General features: G+C 38.7%; 1 protein-coding gene across 6 annotated transcripts in view; it reads right to left on the bottom strand.

Annotated features, from left to right (window-relative positions):
* The window catches only part of cald1a (caldesmon 1a), a 60,906-nt gene that overhangs the window by 29,758 nt on the left and 10,126 nt on the right, over nt 1–21,022 (bottom strand). For 4 of the 6 annotated variants that reach the window (XR_014205780.1, XM_082168408.1, XM_082168411.1 and 1 more), the window contains exon 2: nt 6,567–6,663. Coding sequence is in view for 5 of the 6 variants with exons in the window: in XM_082168408.1 (XP_082024534.1) it covers nt 6,567–6,640 (74 nt within the window). In the remaining variant the exon portion in view is untranslated. Of the gene's footprint in view, nt 1–6,566; nt 6,664–6,796; nt 6,937–7,132; nt 7,285–21,022 lie in introns of those variants that run through there. The other 2 variants (XM_082168409.1, XM_082168410.1) reach the window with 2 other exon arrangements.

Below are 21,022 nucleotides of genomic sequence, written 5' to 3'. Positions count from 1 at the left end.
CTGCATGTTTTACGCAATAACTCTACACAAAAAAAAAAAAAATAAAACATAAAAAAATTATGGATTATAAATAATTAATAAATAATTATTATAATTGTTTATGTTTGTTGCATAAATTACATTTACATTATGCACATTCCGCCCTGCATGTTTTATGCAATAAATCTACACAAATAAAATAAAAAATATATAAAATAAAAATAATTATGGATGGAGACTCCATGCAAGATGTGCATAACATTTCTAAAAATGCACATAAAAGGCTTCACTTTCATAAAAATAGGGCCCAGTGTACTGTGGAATTTTCCGTATTGATTTTTTACTAGTGTTTTATCTGTATTTTGAATTTCACACAGCATTGTGTTTTGTTTTAGGGTTAAAGGACATGTCAAGTGTACACTTAATGGATAATCTCCTGGCAGATAATTACTTATTTATTACAATAAATAACTTTTAGTTTTTTTCTATGGGTTTTTGGAGGTGGATTTTTTTTATTTATTTGTGCATAAACTACAATCTAAACGCATAAACCTAATAAAATTCTTAGATGTGGTAGTAGAAGTGTGACTGTGACTCAGGTCATGTGACTGAATATGCTCAAATGACGGGCTACTATCACCTTCCAAAACTGTCTGACACACTTGAATCGATTACTGTCAAACATAAAGTCCATCAGAGCGCTTTGTTGCAGTAATTTATTACACATAATAAAAGATCCGCGCAATGGCTTCCCCAGTGACTACAACTTCCATTTTACTTTCTCCTCAGTTTCTCCAGAAATGACGAATTTGTTCTTTTAAACAATGCAGCTGGAAATGCAGCTTTAGTCACAAATTGCTTTTCGTGATTTTTTTTCCCCCCATTAATTAAATTCTTAGCTTGAATGGAAACATAGCTCCCATCCAAATTTATTCTGCAGTTGATGCTAAAATAGAAACCGTGGACTGGACAGAATCGGTGGGTTTTGGTAATCATTAGTCAGAACATTCCGTCAGCATGGTGAGTGGGGACACGGAGCCAGCAGTCAAAACATTCCTGTGTGTGTATGCGGAGTATCAATGACCCGACTCGGAGCTGGAACACATCAACCTGTCCCGGGAAAGGCCACTGCAGTCACACAGGAGTGTGTGTGCGTGTGTAACTGTGCTTGTGTATACATGGTGCTTTAAAAACAGCATGAACCCTTTGACCCCTCAACAGTGCCAGTCATCTCAGAAGCGGCTCTGACCAGCTATTCCTCTAAATGCATAGCAGACCTGATCTATGATCTAGTTGTTATAGTCTCACAGAGCCAGATGTTTGACTATCAGCATAAAGTCTCATTCACTTTGCAGCTTATTCTGGCCATGAACCGCCCACTTAAACAGGAAGGGCTCGTCTGACCTTCATGTAAAACGACTAACCACATTTCATTCTTTATGGATGAAGTTTTGGGGCAGATAAATTGGAAAATGGAGGATACCACGATCGACCAGGGTTCAGCAAATAAGCAGTTAATTCAAATAGTGGGTCAAAACAGAAAACATCAAAGAAATAAGCCAACATTTGTGTTCAAAAGAACAATTATAGCACTTAGCACAACAAATAGTTGAGGATATCTAGTTGAGTTGCTACTCTTAATGATGATTCAAAGTTTCACTGTCATAAAACTGGCAAACTTTTCAAAATCCAGCGACTATTTGTTCCTTAAAAACACATTTTTTGCAGTTACTTTTAACTCTTCCCCCATCAGCAGAGAAATCACGTTTTTGTCAAAGACTACATTCGATCGGACTCAGAACGATGATCAAAACATAGATGGAGTAGATCGAGTCCATCAATACCTTCTAAGCTTCACAGTCCTGTACCTCTTCCTAGGTCAACATTTCATTCAGTAACGTTAGGCAGTTTTGATTTATATGCTGTTGAACGTTTGATGATCGCATTATTTGACATGTGCGTGAGCAATGCTTCAATCGCTTGTTTCTGCTTATTCTTCACATGCGTTTCGATCCGGAGATTCTGTACTCTTTCAGGAGATGTGTAATAGCGAGCCCTACTGTAAAACAGTGAAAATGTGGATTGCTGGAAAATTCTGTCAATGGCGGGGAAAGATTTAAACACGTTTCCTAATAAACTGATCAAAGCCTCTACATCTTGACTCCTGGAAATTTAATAGCAGTCAGACAATCAGACTGGAGTTTGGGATATTGAGAAATGCATTTACATCTTCTATGCAATCAGCATCAGACAGTTTTGTCTATGGGAACGCTGTATATTTGCATCATACACTCTCAGAAAATAAAGTACATAATTGTACCTTTAGGGGTACAATGGTTTGTCACTGGGGCTGAACCCTCAAGGGTACAATATTGTACCTTAACCTTTAAAAAAGAAACGAAGAAATGCTTTTTGACCCTCAAAAAGGTACATATACAGTACCAGTCAAAAGTTTGGAAACGTTACTATTTTTAATGTTTTTGAAAGAAGTCTCTTATGCTCATCAAGCCTGCAGTTAAAAAAAAAAAAAAAAAAAAAACCCAGTAATATTATGAAATATTATTACAATTTAAAATAATGGTTCTCTTTTTTAATATATTTTAAAATGTAATTTATTTTTGTGATGCAAAGCTGAATTTTCATCAGCAAGTACTCCAGTCTTTGGTGTCTTATGATCCTTCAGAAATCATTCTAATATGCTGATTTATGATCAATGTTGGAAACAGTTGTGCTGCTTAATATTTTTTTTATAACCTGAGATACTTTTTTCAGGATTATTTGATGAATAAAAAGTTAAAAAGAACTGTATTTATTTAGAATAGAAATCTTTTGTAACAATATACACTACCGTTCAAAAGTTTGGGAACAATAACTATTTTTTTTAAAGAAATTAGTACTTTAATTCAACAAGGATGCGTTAAATTGATAAAAGGTGATGGTAACGATTTATATTGTTAGAAATGTTTTTATTTTGAATAAATGCTGTTTTAATGAATAAATGCTGTTAACGTTTTACTCATCAATGAATCCTGAAAAAAGTATTCCAAAAAAATATATTAAACAGCACAACTGTTTCCATCATTGATAATAACTGAGTATCAAATCATCATATTAGAATGATTTCTGAAGGATCATAAGACACCAAAGACTGGAGTACTTGCTGATGAAAATTCAGCTTTGCATCACAAAAATAAATTACATTTTAAAATATATTAAAAAAAGAGAACCATTATTTTAAATTGTAATAATATTTCATAATATTACTGTTTTTTTTTTTGTTTTGTTTTTTACTGCAGGCTTGGTGAGCATAAGAGACTTCTTTCAAAAACATTAAAAATAGTAATGTTTCCAAACTTTTGACTGGTACTGTATGTACCTTGAGGTCCAATAATAAGCCCTATACGTTACGGGGGTACGTTAGTGTAGATTGTACCTTTGGGGGACAGAAATGGACTCCTACTGTACCCCTATTTCTGACAGTGTATCTAGTGTGAAGGTGTAACATATTTTAGAGTTAAAAGTAATGCAAACAGTCCAGACAAAAGACAGAACACACACCCTCCTTCTCTCGCACACTTTTCCTCTCCTGTCATTTTCAGCAGTTGAAACACTGGCACGTCTTCCAGAAGAATAAGACTGGCGCACATCAAGCCATCATCGCCTGATGGAAAAGCAGCTGGACTCGGATGCCAAGCTGCTCCTGCGTGTATATGCGTTATCGGACTTTCTCTGTTTTTCCCCATCAACGCCGAGCCAACATCTGCCTGCCCGCTGTCCCTCCGCTTGCACCGAGGACCGTCTGGAGACGGAGCGCATCCCAAATCACTGCCAGTAAACACTTCTAATGTAGAGACATTTGGCAAAGCGACAACGCTTATCATTATGTACATCGAAAACTGACTTTTGTCTTCGACGTGCATTGTGATGATGGCCGAAATGGACGGGGCCCACAGGACGACACATGGTTTTGACTAGTTCAATTACCGCCAAAGAGTAAATATTGATTGTTACAGCATCTTTGCATAATGAAAGTAATTTAATAGAGCGTTTTAATCTTTTATCACTAACTCGAGCAGGCAAAGAGGAGCGGGCCAAATTCTCCACAAGAACATAAACACAAGATCACATTGTGTCGCAGAGCTGAACGGGTTGCATTTGTAACTTTCTGCCAAATGCGATACTTGGCATAGGAAACCCAATTCAACCCATTCAGAGGTTTATAACATATAGCCAAAAAAAGCATTTGGTTTATGCTATGCTGTAAAATATAATGGTCCCTAATCTGTGCGTCATCGGCTTTACGCTTCCGCCCTGCGATTAGGTGAAAAATGTCCCATATATCTTAAATCATGAAAAAGAAAAGCATTCCTGCTTCATGGTAACACGGTTGGAGGAAACAGGAAAGCCGTTGCAGACGGGAAGCTGACACTCGAAACTAACTGTACACCAAGTTACTCTGGTCTAACATCCTAGCCAATGATAATAGAAATAATTGTTGCTGAAAGATATTGATTTAGAGCTGATTCATGCAATCCTATGCTCTCCTGGTATGATAATAAGCTTGATTTGCATTATTAGCCATTACCCATAACTCTTTTTGACAGGGGCATAAATGTTCAAGAAACAGCTGTTGTCTGTGTTTGCAGAAATGCACAGTGCTCAGAGATCATCTAGCCTGATGCAAAAGGGCTATTTGGGTCAGTGCCTCCAGTTTTTATGGGAGCGTCACGTTGCCTTAAATGGTCAAGCGGCTCGCAAAAGTGCCAGTCGGTTGATGTTTAATATTTGTTACGTTAACACCGGCTTTCTGTAGCAGACTCCATCATCACAGAAAAAGAAAAAAGGAGCTGATAGCGCAATCTTTGGGCCACAAAAGCATTAAAACAATGATTACTTACAAATTGTGATTACAAATTTTTCTTTTCTTTTTCCAAAAATGAGAAGAATGATTAATTAATGAGTTAGAAATGTAGGACATACATGCAGGATCATACATTTATGAATCTTACACTATTGTGAATGTGATAATATTTGAATGCACAAAAATAAACTATAAGAGCCATGGCTGAATCTGCCAATTGCGGGTCTCGCCACATTAATAACCAATAGTTTGCAATCCAGAATGTTAGTGAGTCGAAACAACTGAATTGTATCCAGGATTCTCTGTTCCACACAAATGAAAATAGAGACAAATGCTGTCAAGATTCAAAAATAACAAAAAAAGCATAATAAAAGTACCATTGAAGTAGTCCATATGACTCCATTTGATAACTTTAATTTAAGTTGTTAAACACTGAAAATCTTCCCTATCTCCACCGTCCTCATATTGCATTCAAACTTCAGTATATTAACATTTGTTTGATGTGATCAATGCCACCACTGACACTGGCATAATATGTCTCCATGCATCAATATCTGAATATTTAAGAGCTGCAGCAGATGCAAAGATAAACCACAAACTACAACTTTGTTGTCTCTTTCTCACATAAAGTTATTGTATGGCCTTAGAAAAGAAAAGAAACATAATATGAATTGGAATATAGTTTGAATAGCTATATTGCTATTCAATATAGCATCCCCTGGTCACTAGTTGTGTTACCATCCACGTATTTTAAGTAAATTTTGGGATATCATATTGCATAAAAAAAAAAAATGCTGGATGGAAACACCAAGATATGCATAAATTGTAAAAATGTGCATAAAAAAACCCGCTTGCGCTCAATTAAGACGGATATTTTTTTAATCCAATAAGATGACATGCACATAAACTATGATTAAAACACATTTACAGAATAAATTTCATTGAACAGCATATCTCAATGTTGATCATTCTGAAATACCAGAGCCAAAGTCTGTCATCAAAATGGTTGGGTATAATAACCTCCCAGAACTCTCACGCGATAGCATTCCCAAACACCAGGTATCCAAACGCAAGATATCATGATTGTGTCATTTGTTCAGTCATTTATGATGTATGAAAAAAGACCCCCGATTGCAGTAACTTCCATTTCTATTACAGATACTTTGTGCTAATTTCCCAGAAAGTGACGATTTGGTCACTTTGTCATTTCTCTTGAACACATGGGATGGAAACTGTGCTTTATTCACAAATGTTTTATGTAATATTCCAGTTTTACACAAGAGTTACATTATGGATGGAAACATAGCTAATGTTTGCTTTCAGTATATATATAAAAAAAGCATCAACATTCTTGGTATTTTGTGTTCCACAGATAAAAGATAATCAAACAGGAACAGCTTGAGGGTTAGTAAATGATGACAGAACTTTCGTTTTTGGGCAAACTATCCCTTTCACAACTGCCTTCTTTAATAATATCTAATAAAACTGAGCGTTCACTTAATCCCCCCAAAAAAGATTCTGGAACACGAAACGCATTTTTAAATCGTGCACGAATGCACAAAGACTCATTTGGCCACAGAGCAGTCACACAGTTTGCAAGCTGTCATGTTTTAGCAAGGTGAACAATCTTTACAAGCAGTGGCTGTGCAATCAATCTGATGATCTCAACCTCATTAACAGCCCTCGGCTTGCGGTGCAAAGCGAGCATTAATGACGCCCACGTTACCTCTCGGCTTCCAGACGCATCTCCTCCCGTTTCTGTCTCCTGAGCTCCCTGCGCCGTTCGAAATCATCATCCATGCTTCAATCCTGAGAGTATGACCCTGCGAAACAACAGAACATGTGTGTCTTTTAGTCTCACGCATGAACCTTACATAAACTCACAGAATCCTCTCCGTTTACTGAATATGGTGGAGTACGTCTGGATTTCACAGCTGCTGTGAGTATTTGGTTAACCTTTTCACAAAAATCACGCATTCCCATATGCAAGACATTTACAGTCGATCTTTTCTCAGCCCGACATCAAACAGATCACAAGTTTGTTTTCATAATACCACTTAAAATGGAAATTGTGGGAGAGAGAGAGAGAGAGGAAGAATGAAGAAGAAGAAAAAAGAGAGAGGGAGAGAGAATGGGTGAGGAAAAGATGTTAGCACAGGATGTCCACTCAGTCAAGCAGAAAGACTCTGACTAAATATACTGCAGGGTACATAGTGGAGGAGCCCAGCCCACCCAGGAGATATAGAGCTGCTGTCATTAATCTCAGCACTGTGACGCTTCAGACCGCCCTACCTTCACTTTAGTGATGATGACCTCTGGAACATTTTAGCTTTCAAAACATAGCAGAAATTCACTCTCTCTCGTCTCGATAACACTCCAACTCAAAGAGTATTTCAGGCTCTTTCTCTCTCGCTGCAGCTGGGCCAAAGCCGGCCTCTTCCTTTCCCATTTTTTTCACCCTCCCTACTTTCCTCCATTTTTCTCCCTCCCATTATGGTGCAAACTCACAATCACGGCCGACGGGTCTGCCTCCTCCCTCTCTCCCCCTTTTCCTTTCTCTCTCTCTCTCTTTCTCCCATTCCGACACTGTCCCTCTCTCGCTCTTTCCCTTCCCGACTCCCAATTATTGCCCATTCCATTCCTTTCCTTTCCTTTTTTTTTTTTCTCGTTCCCTCCCTCTCTTTTGTGATCACGGCACTGTTGCTGGTTAGCTGGGATTCGCTTGCGGAAAGCATGTTTAAAAATGAAAACACTTGCAGACCTTTTGCTTGAAAATTGTAGATTTAAAAAAAAAAGTTATTAGTTAATAAAAAGTAGGCTAGCTAACTACATTGGAGCTTTTTAAAGGGGCAATATTTTTTCAAGCTATCACAGGAAATAAGTGGAAAATAACTGAAAATAAGTTAATTGGTGTTGGAATAAGACAACCAGAACCACATATTATACGGTGTACTGTGGAATATGGTTTTTTTCTGTTTTTTTTTATTACACTAAAGCTGTAACAGAAAATAAAAAATAGTGAAAAATAGAAAAAAATACACACAGGATTGAATAGAAAAATTGTTATTAGTACATATTATTAGTAAAATTGTAATTGAATATTGTTAAAATATTGATTCTATGGAATTTGATATTTTCAATCCCACCAAACAATTTAAGCGAATATCACTTCAGCATCAAACTGCAATTTACACTAAATACAAGTGGAAATAGCGTAAAATATCACTGCATAATTTTTTGAACCACTTTATATACATGAACGACCCAGCAAAAATGCTACTTGAGTGACAGCCTGTTTAATTATTGCCTCAGCTTGCTTTGTTTGTACTGTGACAAAAAAAAAAAAAAACTATTTAGCATTTTTCTCGTGAGAAATGTGGCTGGTTGTTGGAAAGTCAACACTTTTCAGCATAGCTTAACTGTCCTGCTACTAAAAAGTTAGCAACATCACTTTTTGTTACTGCTGGACACAAATACACACACACACACAAAGTGTGCAAGAAAAGAGAGAGAGAAAGAGGTTCTCAGACACAAGAGAACAGGAAACACTGCTCCTCCTAAACCCCTCCTCCATATAGAGAGAGAGAGAGAGAGAGAGAGAGAGAGAGAGAGAGAGAGAGAGAGAGAGAGAGAGAGAGAGAGAGAGAGAGAGAGAGAGAGAGAGAGAGAGAGAGAAATGGAAAAAACAAAAACAACAGCGGGAGAGGGAAAGCAAGGAATGTGAGTGAGAAGTGGAGAGCAAGAGATCGAGCCGATCTTCCTTATCAGGCAGAACCGCTGTGCCCGCATTCGCGAACCGCAGGAATGTGCTCTATCTTTAGCTGGATCTTCTGTTTGCAGGAGCATGGCTGCTCTTCATATCGGAGCCCTTGAGCAAACAGCACTGACTCAGCTCAATAAAACTGTCACAACTGTGTACGATCAACTCAAATTGAATCACGCTCTCGCAGCGATGATGACTACACATGCTGACCTCACATACTAAATTTATGATTGAAATTCAGGTGGTGTTTGTGTTTTGGATGCGTGGTGTGTACTAGCGCCGTGCACAACTGACAATAAGGCCCTGTCTTCAGAGAAAGAATGTAGAAACGGATTTGCCTCTTCCTTTCAAGGACCACCCGTGTGCGGCTACAGCCGGCGTTACAAGCCTCCTAGGCATCCCTACATTCATGTCGTTGCACTTTTTCCCTCTTGAATGTTTCATAACGGGGGTCTGGCTTCCCCCAACGAGCAGGGAGACGCCTCCTGTCTAGAGAGCACGCGTTGTAATGGCTGTAATAACACATTCACCTGGTAAATTACTATGTTCCTCATAAGTGCGGTGCTTAACCCTTCATCAAAGCTCATCACAGCAATGACCCATGGGAATGCAGTCTTAGAGCCTCCATCTGTGATGTTCTCTAGGTCGCGAACGTACACACGGACGCCTGTGCCAAACCACACGAACGATGCAGCTTTGGCTCTCTTTAAACTCTGCGGGGAAAAGGGAGCAACTAATGAAGAAAACTAAAAACGATGGCAGAGGGAAAACTGATTTTGACTGGGTTTTAAACTGGTTTTGCTAAAATGGCTTTTGCAAACATGAAAAATGATTCTACTTTCGTATTTCTGAATAAAACAATAAGAAAAATTATTTTATAACATTTTGATGTATTTTTATTTTATTTGAAATAACATCCACTGATGAAACATTAACGCTTCAAGTAATGTACTCTAGCAGAGTTTCACGGTTTGAAATGTAATCCACCTCTGACCGCAAGAAATTCCTCGTACCCGCTTTGCAGTAAAAAATAATTACAAACTCATTAATGTCAACACACTTAGCCTTAACAATCTACCATTAGTGAGATGCTCGTAGTTCGCTGAGATAAATGTTGAGGTAAAGACTGTTCTTTATAACCAGAGCCAAAGCTGATGTGATCCACAACCCCACTGCCAAAAGGATTAAATAACTAAATGTTTGGATCTACCACCCACCGTCTTTTGGACCTCGGCCACTCTGGACAACTTGAGAGAGACTAAATTTACGGCTCAGGAAGAGAGTGGAGCGTTGCCAACATAAACCATCACCCTTATTTGCATGTCTGTCAATATAGGTCCATTAACATCGACTGGCTTCGCTATCAGAGTTTATGCTAACACACTCTCCGCGGCCGCAGCGGGAGTCGGGATTCAGACCGTCTTCTCTGGCCAAGATTGTAACAAATGGAGGAGCTGCGCAGACATGTTGCATTAAAAAGCGTTTTACTGTAATGTGGTGTATATTTCACCATGAAACAATGTGGTATTAAGCACCAGATAAAATGGCCTTTTTCCTACAGGAAGAGGTATAAAGTAAATCTGTGTGTAACCATCAAAATGTCATGATGTTCACTATTCGTTCATAAAAGGAAGATGTTTATACTGTGCAGCCAAAGTAAACAAACAAATGGGACAATCCCAAACTCATATTAACATCAACATGAAATGGCTTTCGTAGCACATTCTTTAAAATGACGTATTTGTAGAAAATAAAAAGCAGTTAAGGTTATTGGATTTTGATGTGAGATTGTAAAGAAACACTTTTTTCTGTGAAACAACATGCAGTCACACATCATAAAGTAAATTTGGATTTCATGCTGCCTTTAAGAACATGTAAGAATGAGTTACGTCAACATTTTTAGAAGAAGTCAATGCTAAGGAAAAACGAATAATCAGAAAACGTTTTCAGGCCTGTTAAAAAGTGGGACATTTTTGAGGTTGTGAGAAAGGGTGAACTGTAGCCAGGTGCAGGAAGAAGGTATCCCAGAAATCTGCAGCGTCAGCAGCCAATCAGAGGTACACACACCTCACTCACCTGCCACCTCATTACAAGACACTGCAGGAATGCCAGCTATGTGCTTTTCCATCTGGATTCACTGACAGTTGCTCAACAACAATGTCAATGAAGACTTCAAGTCTTTATTTCTTCTTAAAATATATTCTAATACAGTACTTTATTATGTAGTATTCATGGAATGTTAATGTGTTAATCAGTTTAATCCTCTTAATCCTCAATATTCCTTCTTACCCTTAAAAGATCAAACAAATACACAGTTCGAAATTCAAAAATCCCAGTCACTGAGCGGATAAGAACAAACCAAGAGACGGGAGACAAGAGGAGAGAGAATCTAATTCTCATGCCATATTTTGAGAGTGCTGTTCACTCAACAAGCTGCAGAGAAATAAAGAGATCAAAGAGGGTGATCTGGGAATGCAGGTCTTGGTGAAATGAACCTGAGCTAGGAGAATGAAATCTATACTGCTGTGCAGTCAATACACCTCTCTGTCTGTCTGTCTGCGTCAGTGATGACAAACCTACAGGCCTACGGCAGAGTTATGGTTGTGTGCGCTTGCCGAGATGCGCAGGAAATTGAGAGCACCAATAAAAGTGACTGGAGGCCAGCCGAAGTTGTCCCATAAAGCCGGCTGAATGATTGGCCCGGCACACGACCGCAGATCTCAGGACCGTGTCAGGACAGTAATGGCAGGGCTCCAGCACCAGGTCAGGTTCATGTACAATATACCAACAACTCTATGTGACGGGCCAACAATCCCCATTAACACAGTTGTGTTTATGTGCTGAAGGTCAGACAACCTGCTGTGCTTCAGAGATTTTAGAGGGAAGAATTATGGTTTGGTACAGTTTGCCAAATTTTTTGTCTTCAAGTCACCAACACCAACAAAAAAAGTCATATCTTTGACTACTATATTGGATATCATTTAGCATTAGCATTAATATTATTAAAGTTGACACCTGAGTTTGTTTGTCTTTAAGTTTTGATGGATCAAGGGAAGTGATACTTTCTCTGATAGAGACCAAATGGGGAATTACAAATGAAATCCAGATGAGACATAGTGTGCAAATTATGGGGGATTTGGGGGGACGGGGTCTAACCTCTCTAATAACAGGTAGACATAAGCAAGTCAAAACTAAAGATTGTGGGGGTCTTAAAAGTACATCTAATTTTTTACATTATAATGTATGTTCAACATCATTTTCAAACAACATTTAACCACAAGATGTAGATTAGAAGTTAGTCAGAATACATACTGGGCTATAAATATATGCTTAAGTCTTGGATTTTCGTTAGTATCAGTACACAACAAATCTTTGTATTAGGTTAACTTCAACAGATTGTAAACTGCAATTATACAGAGATGTCTTTAAAAACATCAACCCCCTTCAAAATCACTGTATAATTTGCGCACTGATGGCATTGTTAACAAAAGCAGAGCAATTGTACTCTTTTTATGGTGATTTCAAGTATGAAATATCACCCACAAGCAAATAAACCAAAAGAAAAATTAAAGTCTGGAACATGGGATACAAATCTAGATCCTGCAATTCTGGATCCTAGTATAATATCTTGTCGTAGGGAAGGACACCAGCCCTGCAATGTCGAGACGTCCCTAGCTGTGAGTCTTCGAGTTGGTAATACCACCTTATGCACAAATGCTGGTTTGATTACTTTGGCAACGTTTGGCTTATTGAAGGTCGATTTCACGTAACCAAAAGCTCAGCTTGGACTCTCTGATGCATCAACACATTTATGGCTCTAGGGCCTTAGAGAAGAAACAGAAGGAATGAGAGATTAAGTAAGAAAAGACATGGAGAGAGACATAGACAGAGCGAGAAAAAGAGCAGGATGTGCCGCTATAAATCCAGTAGATATTTTGGCAGGAAGAGCAGCAACTGCTTTTCATGGCTGTCACTGGGAAAAGAAGAAGCTCTGAAAAGTATAAGAGAAATGAGGAGAGAGAAGAAAATTTGGTTGGTACGCAACCTATCTAACCTAAGTTCGGAGACATGGTGTCATGGTGAATCTCACACGAGTAGAATATTTCAATGGCATGGGTAGCCAAACGATTTTGATTATACATCCGCTGCACGCAAATGGTGAAATGCATGAACTATATCTATATATACCTTAATTTGAAGTTGCTTTGGATAAAGCATCTGCCAAATAAATTTAAATGCAATAAAGATAAATGTACAGTCAGCCAGTCATTTTAGCAAAAACCCTTTCAGACACCTTGGCTTTGTGTGTCGGGATTCTGATAACCACATCAGGGTTTATTTTGCGATAATGACTCGCTGACTGTACATTATCCCTTAGGTTTTTAAAATGGGAGGGAGGGGATCAAAAATTCAAGCAAGGGCAAAAATAGGCCTCAGTCATTGAATTTCCACTTGAGGTTGGAAAAGGAGATTCCTGCATTCCCAGACAATGGATCGCATTCCCCGACACGTCTGCATGTCCTCTGAATCATTCTCAACCAGTTGGTCTACAGTTACCTGCTCAAACACCAAATATGTCTTAAACCGCTCAATTACCCACAATGCCATGCAATTACAGGCTCTGGGATACAGTGTAAATGTCAATAGCTGTCCTAAGAAAACATTCTTACTCTTTGATGTATGACCTGAAATGTTTTGGGGAAAATATACCAGCTGGGTATGCAACACATTCACAAATATATGGCAATTCCTCTTTTAAAATTCCCATAATAATATATATTTATTTTTTAACATTATTATAAATAGCTCTTTTTACAATCCATATTGTTTAAAATAAATTCTCAATTCAATAAAATAGGTATAATAAATGAATACACACAGTGTTTATTTTTTTCCATTAAAATAAAAATGTTTTATATACATTTTTACCTATTATTATTTTTTATTAAAAGACCTGCGTAAAATAATTTGGTTTGCTGCACTAAAAATCAATCCCCCAAAATGTTCACTTTTCCTTTCCAACACAAAGAAATGAACAAGAGAAATGTGAAGCACATGTGTTTAAGATGTCGGGAAAATGTTTTGTTTTTCGGCAATTTTCATAGGCATTAACTCATTAAACCCAGGGCCATTTATTTCCGCACAACAGCAGCTGTGCTTCTGGAAATGCATTTCAGGTGCAGAGAAGCTTTCATGCTATGCATTTTAAAATGCTGATTTTAAATGGTCCTCTCATGCACGTCCAAAGATCGCACCACTATCAGCCAGTATCGGCATGCAAGGTCCTAAAAAAAAATAAAAAAAAAAAGAGAGCAAAAGGGAAAAGGCCAAACTGAGATGCTTGTACGGCATCAAACGTCTGCTGCCTATTGGCTTGGCTCCACATGACCAAATATGGTAGGAAAAAAGCTCTCTTTCCCGTAAGCAACACACACAAAAAAGAAAAACCCAAGGGTTTCACATGCTGTGTAGACAGATAGAGCCCTCATATTCAAACACGCTGACCACAGAGAGAGAGTGAAGGGAACTTCTATCTGCACTCCACAGAGCGAATGATAGCGCTACGTGACGTCCGAGTAGCAGCAAACAAATTTACTCACAGAAACAACAAAACATACCTAACATACTAGCAGTCCCAAACCACATACAAACCCTCTTCTACACTATCCTCAACTGAACAACGGCGCACAAGACAAAAAGCTTTTCCCTCCCAGCATTTTTGTCCAAGATTGAGTGGTTTTAGCTTTGAGCTACGTCTCTTCTTACATAACTGTGAGAGACCAGAGTGGAAAAAAAGATTCTTGTCCAAATATCCAACGTTTCAGCCACGAAGATGGCCGTGACAGAAAGCGCCTTGAACTTTTGAAGCAGAACGTATCTCAGTGAGCTTTTGATGTGTGCTTCACGGTCTATGCTGCATGTAATGCAAAAGAAATGAAGCAAAACTCATTTAGCTTCCTTATCATGACATGTAACGTTTTTCATGACCTGTTCAAATCACAAAAGCATGCAACTAGACGCCTGCCAACACTTAAGGGTTTAAGCATTCATTCATCGAGGTTTGGACCTGATGAGCTCAGTGTTATGTCATCTGAGATACTTTTCTATAAGAGCGATTGTGTAGGCTAAGCTACATCAAATATTGACGATTGAGAAATCGTTGCAAGGAAAATTAACTCATGCTTTACTCATCCATTACATCGTTCAAAACCACTATGACTGTTTTCCCTGGAACACAGAAGGAGAATTTCTGAAGAAAGTGGCTGCTCTTTTTCCATTTATATTATCTGGGTCTGTCAAGCCACAAAAAACATCCCAAATGATTTTAAAATGATCATAAAAGTAGTCCATCCATTATTGCAAGTCTTCTTAAGTCATATGATAACTTTGTGGGATTAACAAGCCCAAATTGAATTTGATACTCACTGATAATCTTCCCTTCCACAGAAGCTATAAACTATTAAAGTTGCATAAACAACAAAAATGTTATGCTGACATCATTGGTCTCACTTTGGTCTTGAGACATCAATGCATTCTTTTTTTTTTTTTTTTTGAGAGAGAGCTAGAGAGGAGTGAACCTTTAGTATAGGTCTGTTCATCACAATAAGCTACTGCATGACTTCAAAAGACTTGGGATATAAAGAACAAGTCCTCCAGACTAATGTCGTGGTTTTTAGTGTGCTTTTTGAGATTTTGGACAGACCCAATTTGCTTTAATTTTCATTAAGCAACACAGCATGAATTTTTTGGGAGATATATCCCTTAAAGTTTGTTTCTGCATATAGACCATCTACACCAAATTAAGGTATTGAAAACATCAGGCTTTGCAAAATATAAATTACATACTACATTTGGCCTAGCATGAGGGCCTCATTTAGAAGAAAGCTGCATTTTCTATCACAATTAACATAACCCAGCACACCCTCTACGTTGCTCTCTCTCTCTCCTGTATACGTTACAGCTTGCTGGAACATTTAATGGAACATAAAAATGTATTTCTCATAAAGCTAAGAAGTTCCTGATGTGTCTTGTAAAATGTGTCAATTGAATTCTGCTCACAAGAATGGCAACAGAACTGAAAGAAAAAATATAGTTAAAACCACCAGAGTGATTTAAGGCCCTGCTCAACATCACTATTGGAGAAATATCTTCCTGTTGTGCCTTATATAGTAGCAATACAAGCCAAAAGCATGAAGCGTACACTCCATGTCATGGCTTTCAAGCAATGCAACATGCTCCGCTCGTCCTCCCATCCTCAGAAACCAACTCCTGTCACGTCATTTGTTTATGTCTCATTTGTTATATCTCTGAACTGTGCGAAAACATTCACTCCCTGAGGAGAGTTATCGGCATGGCTAGTGACATTTTTCCATCCAGTTTTCCATTCCATCAGTATTAATCTTCCTCAATGTGGCCGTTATATAGCCCAGAATTCAGACAATGGAATGTGCTCTTCTTTAGTGCACGAGATTTTAAGAGAATTAATTGATGATCATTTTCTGAAAAATGAAGGACGTTGCATTCCTCAGAAGAGATAGCAGAAATAAGATTATGCTTCGGGCTGGATGACCCCACTGGCAGGCATTACGCAAGGATGCACCATTCGGGAGTTTGAGAGGAGGAACCATATGTTGTGAGCACTGATGTTTTAACAAAGGGTCACTGGTGAATCAAGGGTAGGGTAAATTCAGATGGTAGGGTCAAAATTTGGCGTAAACAACATGAAAGCATGTCTAGTATCAACGGTTCAGGCTGCTGTTGGTGGTGTAATGGTGTGGGGTATATTTTCTTGGAAAACTTTGGCCCTTTAGTACCATTTTAGCATAGTTTAAATGCTACAGCCTACCTGAGCATTGTTGCTGACCATGTCCATCCCTTTATGACTGAACATATCTTCTGATGGCTACTTCCAGCAGGATAACGTGCCATGTGACAAAGCTCAAATCATCTCAAACTGGATTCTTGAACATGACAATGAGTTCACTAAACTCAAATGGCCTTCCAAGTCACAGATCTCAATCCAATAGAGCAGCTTTGGGATGTGGTGGAACGGGAGATAACATGTCAATATAGACCAAAATCAGTATGTTTCCAGTACCTTGTTGAGTCTATGCCATGAATAATTAAGGCAGTTCTGAAGGCAAAAGTGGGTCCAACCTGATACTAGCAAGGTGTACCTAATAAAGTGGCCGGTACACACACACACCATGACCTATAACATACAAGTGCACAGATATGCATGTTCGCGGCAGAATATGTTGTACTATGTGACTCCTTAGATGACACATTCTTGTGTGAGTGCAGAACCCTTTCCCGTGCCCCTCTCCTCTCTCTTCCAGCTACGCTACCAGATCTCCCCTCTTCTGTGCATATTTCTGCTGGCTGTTATTATTAGCATGGCTCCAGGCCAGCGTTGTCAGGGGCTGAGCACTGTGTGGCCCCCACGGACACTTAAGAGACGGCAACATGAACTATAAGGACGCAGGTATTACACACATGCACACTGAACCTCAGTCATACCGGCCACGTTGTCGCATATAAGACATTATGTGGTAAATTCGCCATGGCTATGTTTAGTGCCACAGGGCTGTGCAGTTCGTTCAGGAAAACCGTAAAAAAAAAAAAAAAATCTTTCTTTCAATGTGGCTGTAACTGCCAGTTCCAAGAAAAATCTCTCTTTTTCTTTATTTCTCTCTCTCTCTCGAACAAACACGCAGTCACTTATATTTACTCGGCTTTGGAAGACTTTGCGAGCTTTGTGATAAATTCCTCTATTTTAGTCGAGTGAAATATTGCCACAGTTAAGCCTAGAAAGCGTTCCATCATGCAGCTCAACTCAATATACCCTTCCACTCTGCAACAGCGTACAAACCCTTTTAAGGAAAAAAGGTGCATAAATCATTACCTCAGAGTTCAGCATAAAGGACTCCTGCTGCATAATCTTTACATTTACAAGAAAAACACAAATCTCAGGCAAGCATGAAATTGTAAATAATTGAATATTGGAGCTATGGGGCGGTTTCAAGTTGCTTGGTTGAGGGTCCCTCATCATAGCTAATAGCTGAACTGGAAATGAGATTACTTCACAAATCCAAGCATCAATGGAGCTACTCCAAGACGACATTGGACCGCCGTCTCACACACTTTTACACACCTATGCCACACACAAGAACCCATTCAGAGGGCTGAGATTGGTTGTGTTGACATATATCCTGAATGACTCGCTATAGCGTTTCAGAAGTGCCTGGGCGACCGCGACTCAATTCCCGATCATTAAGTCTAACCTGGGCTAATGGAGGCCCGTTATTATCCGCGGTGGTCTAGCAGACGCCTGTCACAGACTTGAGTGGCATTGCAGCCGCAATCACACACACACACACACACACACACACACACACACACACACACACACACACACAGCAGTCTGTCAGACGTGATCGCAACAAGTGCCCATTGTTCTTGTTACTGAGGCCGTGTTCATTAAAGCAAACCTTAATGAGGACTGCCGGTCTAACATAGACACACACACACAACAAGACCTCCATCACATTCATCACAACCTCAAGTATTTCATCACTCAAAAAGACACACAACTGCCTTAACCTACTTTTAAAGACATGTTTGAATGCGCTGTGCGTCAGTGATTAACAATGATGAGTCTGTAATTACGGCCGACTCCCTATCAATTTGCATTCCCCATTTTGTTTGCATCAGGCCAGGAAGAAATAAACAATGGGTATGTTTGCTGCTGCTATTGTTTTGGTCTCAGCGTCACCAAATGCTAATTTCCCCCCAATTTGGTTGTTCTAGAATATATTGAGCTGCCCTGCTGTAAAGGTAACTGCTTTTTATGGCAGCATCCTAACTGAAATTTAACCTAATTAGTGGCAAACCCCAACAGAGTTTTATGTTAGCATGTTGCTAAGCTAAAAGCTAACAACATCGGTTTTTAATTCACCAATTTTTTATATTGATTGAAGTGTTTCATCATGCAATCTTGAACGTTTTTTAAAAAGAGCCTGTCGGAGTACATCAAGAAATTGCCTTTTTCACAAAGGATATGCAGTGCTGGCTTAGAATTTGGCCAAAACTATGTTTTTGACATTGTGAATGCACCTTTGACAAAAAGCATTCACAAAAAGAGTACTTCTCTGATGCTGTCTAGATAGGCAGGGTTTCGGAACAGAGTAATTGAAATGGAACCACATATGTGAGCAACTCTCCTATGTTAAAGAAGTACTCTTTTTGTGAATACTTTTTGTGATACTTTTGAGAGCCCAGAAGAGTAGGCAACTTTGGAACATTACTATCGTGTCATGATTGCATCTTTAACGGATTATCAAATCACTCAAACCTCTTTATCTAAACCTCTCTACTTAACTGTCGGCCTTGCATATCTGCCATGTTCGTTTTTTAACACTTTTAATTCCTATTTGCAGTTCTGAACTGAATCCTCCTCCAAAGCGCAATCCATTGTTGGCAATATTAGCTGTTAAAGGGATAGTTCACCCAAAAATGAAAATTCTGTCATCATTTACTCACCCTCAAGTTGTTTCAAACCTGTATGAATTTCTTTTTTCTGCTGAACACAAAAGATGATATTTAGAAAAATGTCGGTAACCAAACAGTTGATGGACCCCATTGACTTCCATAGTATTATTTTTTTCTTACTATGGAAGTCAATGGGGTCCATCAACTGTTTGGTTACCCACATTTTTCAAAATATCTTCTTTTGTGTTCAGCAGAAAAAAGAAATTCATACAGGTTTGAAACAACTTGAGGGTGAGTAAATGATGACAGAATTTTCATTTTTGGGTGAACTATCCCTTTAAGAGTGTGCATGGATCTGCACTTCAAATTACCGCCGGAAATAAAAGATCATCCGAATACTCATTTCAACATACTACAATTTGAGACACACTAATTCTAATTTCAAATACTTATTTAGGACAGATAGTATGCAAATTGAGACACAGCAGATTCCGATAGAGTTTGAGCATTTTGCTAAGCTAACAGCATTAAAAAACATAGCCCACAAAAACTGGGCAACATTTTTTTTAAACGTCATCGTTTTTATCAGCAATTTTTGTTATTAAATGAAAATTTATTTTTCACAAAGCTAGTCGCAATACATGCAATTGCCTACCTCTTGAAGGACATAAGTAATGCTGCCTTCGAATTTGGTCTTAGAAACATTGGTCTTATCTTAGAAACATTATAGACATTTTGGAACAGCCTTAAAGGGATACTTTACCGATTTGTCATATTAAACTATGTTATTCCCTTAACTAAGACGAGTTGATACATACCTCTCTCGTCTCAGTGCGTGCACTCAATCGCTCTGGCGCGCGGCGACACTTTGATAGCACTTAGCTTAGCCCAGTTCATTCATCAGGATCCAGACAGAGATGAAGTTAGAAGCGACCAAACACCTCCACGTTTTCACTATTTAAATACAGTTACACGAGTAGTTACATGACCAAGTATGGTGACACAAAATAAAACGTGGCGCTTTTCTAAGCGGGTAAAAAGGATAACTATAATATATGGCAGATTAGCACTTGGGACTTGGGAGCACTTCGACTCGGCGCAGTAAAAAGTCACGCCTGAAAAATCCTCTCCCTCTCACTTTTGTCATTAAAACCAACGTGACTTTTTACTACGCCGAGTCGAAGTGCTCCCGAGTCCCAAGTGCTATTCCGCCATACATTATAGTTATCCTTTTTACCCACTTAGAAAAGCGCCACGTTTTATTTTGTGACACCATACTTGGTCGTGTAACTACTCGTGTAACTGTATTTAAATAGGGAAAATGTGGAGGTGTTTGGTCGCTTCTAACTTCATCTCTGTCTGGATCCTAATGAATGAACTGGGCTAAGCTAAGTGCTATAAAAGTGTCGCCGCGCATCAGAGCGATTGAGTGCACGCACTGAGACGAGAGAGGCATGTATCAACTTGTCTTAGTTAAGGGAATAACAGTTTAATATGAAAAATTGGTGAAGTAGCCTATCCCTTTAACAGCTTTAAGATACCAACCTTAAGATGCTGTCTAGGTAGGCAGCTCACTAGGTTTTAAAACAGAGCTACAGGTACACAATGAATCCAAATGATTTACTGTAAATACAATATATATTTTTATGAGTACCGCCTATGAATTACATTATATTCATGCTGAATACACTTACTGACTAATGGGACATGTATCAAGTAAATCTCATGCCTTTTCTGCTTACTTAGAATCACTAGCCCTGCAAAGAACAGCAGGCAAGCGCCTCCGCTAGTTTAGACTCCGACTGAAGGGTAATAAAATCTGCTTTAAGAAAGCCAGACCTGAGAGGTTTATTAATAGCATGAGTGATTGTAATGGGGAATCATTTATAACACATTTTATTATGAGGTAAGAGTTTCTTGAATGCCAG

Source organism: Leuciscus leuciscus, assembly GCF_965113295.1.
Source record: "Leuciscus leuciscus genome assembly, chromosome: 4".
Taxonomy (NCBI): domain Eukaryota; kingdom Metazoa; phylum Chordata; class Actinopteri; order Cypriniformes; family Leuciscidae; genus Leuciscus; species Leuciscus leuciscus.
The sequence above is the reverse complement of the archived record's forward strand: the minus strand, read 5'-3'. Positions and strand labels throughout refer to the sequence as shown.